The sequence below is a fragment of the Lottia gigantea genome (assembly GCF_000327385.1).
Source record: "Lottia gigantea unplaced genomic scaffold LOTGIsca_9, whole genome shotgun sequence".
Lineage (NCBI taxonomy): Eukaryota > Metazoa > Mollusca > Gastropoda > Lottiidae > Lottia > Lottia gigantea.
In genome coordinates this window covers 609,806-611,770 of record NW_008710950.1, presented here as the reverse complement: position 1 = coordinate 611,770, position 1,965 = coordinate 609,806, and the positions used below count along the sequence as shown (strand labels likewise).

The window sequence follows — 1,965 nt, the reverse complement described above, 5'->3', positions numbered from 1 at the left end:
TCATTTTCTGAGAGAATATTTGATGACAGGATTTTTTGGAGTATGAATCATGGTAGAGTAGTCAATTTCAGGGAAATAACCATCAACCAGCTCAAATTTATATTTTCTTAACATAACTGACCATAACGTTTTTATCTGAATATAGGCAAATGATTCACCAATACATCTGTGGCGGCCAGCACCAAAAGGCACGTAAGCAAACTTTTCACTGTTAGCTACATCAGGGTCTAAAAAGCGGTCAGGATTATATACAGTCGCATTAGTCCATGTATCCTCCAATCTCTGATTTGTTGGTGGAGAGACACAAATTTGATGACCAACTGGTATTGTATAACCACAAACTTTTTGAGGGCTTCTACACATCCTCATCATGGTCATGATTGGTGGTCGTAAGCGTAATGATTCTTTTAAACATCTGTCCAGTAGTTGACAATCCTTCAAATCTTGATAGGTGATTAGGTCTATGTCACCACTTCCACATACTTTCTTTTGTTCTTCATACAGTTTATCTTGAATCTCTTGATGTTTTGAGATGAAAAAACCCATCCAGGCACTTGTTGTTGATGAAGTATGTTGACCAGCCAACAATAAACCAATTAACATGCCAGAAATTTCATCATCAGTTAGTGGACGTCCGTCTTTATATGTAGATGTTATTAACGCATGTAACATATCTTCTTCATCCTCATTTCCATTCTTTCGACGATTTCGAATAACCTCATGAAATATCTTTTTCATTTCTAGATGAGCTCTATCTCGTTTTCTGAAACTGGGCAACGGCAACCATCCTGGTAATAACCATGCAAGGTGTGTAAATCCTCCATCAAGATCTGCATACAATTGTGCAACACTTTCATCAAGTTTGGATCTGATTTCCTTACCATGTAGACAACGACTTGCCGTAAGAATTATAAGTTCAGACAAGGCCTTGAATAAGTCAGTAGTCCCATTATCCCCCCATCTCTCAAAGTATTGATTAGCCTCTTCAATTATTAAAGGAATGTGTTCTTTAAACTGTGCGATATTCAAACCAGACTTCAAAATCTTCTTCTGCTCTAGAAATAATGGATTAGGGCAATCATAAGCAACACCTTTCCCAAAAACAGGTGTTGTCAGACGACTATAGACATCTTCTGCATTTAGATCTTCATTTTTACTATTAAAAAACAAAGCAGAAGATTCTGATCCAATTAAATAGGTGAAAGTTTTTCCAACCATTGTAAATGTAAACACCGGCCCATGTTTTTTATATGCTGCCAATAAATACTCAATTGGATTTTGGTTAAAATTTACTGCTTCCCCAAGAAATGGGATGGTTGAGGGTATTTGTGGTGGTAAGTTCCCTTCGTCTACAGAGGTAGAAGTCAGTTTTCTTTGTAATAAAACTACTATCATAATCACAAGAATTGAAATAAGTAATAAAGTACTCGCATCTTGAAAACTAGTAAAACTACTGCCCAATACGGTTTCCTTTAACCAATTCCACATTTTCTTTGAAAGAACTGTCACTAAACTTAAACACCAAGTCACAAATCATAAATATCAGCTGTTATTCTTTCTTCTATCGTACGATAATTTTCACGCTATCAAATCCTAACAACACCACCGGAAGTCTATGCGATTTCGAAAAATAATGTTTTCAGTGCCCGATTTTGACGATCTGAAATAATAAGAAACACCATTTATAGTTTCGTTTTTTCATTTCTATTTTATTCACCATATCCAAAAAATAAAAACTTATATAATGAAAAAGAATGCTATATCGTGAAAAAGCGATATTCCTACGCAGCAGACGAATATTTTAATATGTGCTGTACCGTCAAAAGTTACATTAGCCTATAGGACTACCGTAAATGAAATTATGAATACAAACTTGAATATTATAGTGGACGATTCAGACTAAGGTTGTGGAAGTCGTGATTGTTAAATACGTACTCACTTTCTTAATCTTTGCTGGATAACAAT

General features: G+C 35.2%; 1 protein-coding gene across 1 annotated transcript; it reads right to left on the bottom strand.

Annotated features, from left to right (window-relative positions):
• On the bottom strand, positions 1–1,395 carry LOTGIDRAFT_108695 (hypothetical protein; the record flags this gene model as incomplete). The annotated part of the gene is made up of 1 exon (XM_009068221.1): positions 1–1,395. One exon carries the CDS (start codon positions 1,393–1,395, stop codon positions 1–3), a length of 1,395 nt encoding a protein of 464 aa, XP_009066469.1.
• Positions 1,396–1,965: the final 570 nt, after the last annotated feature.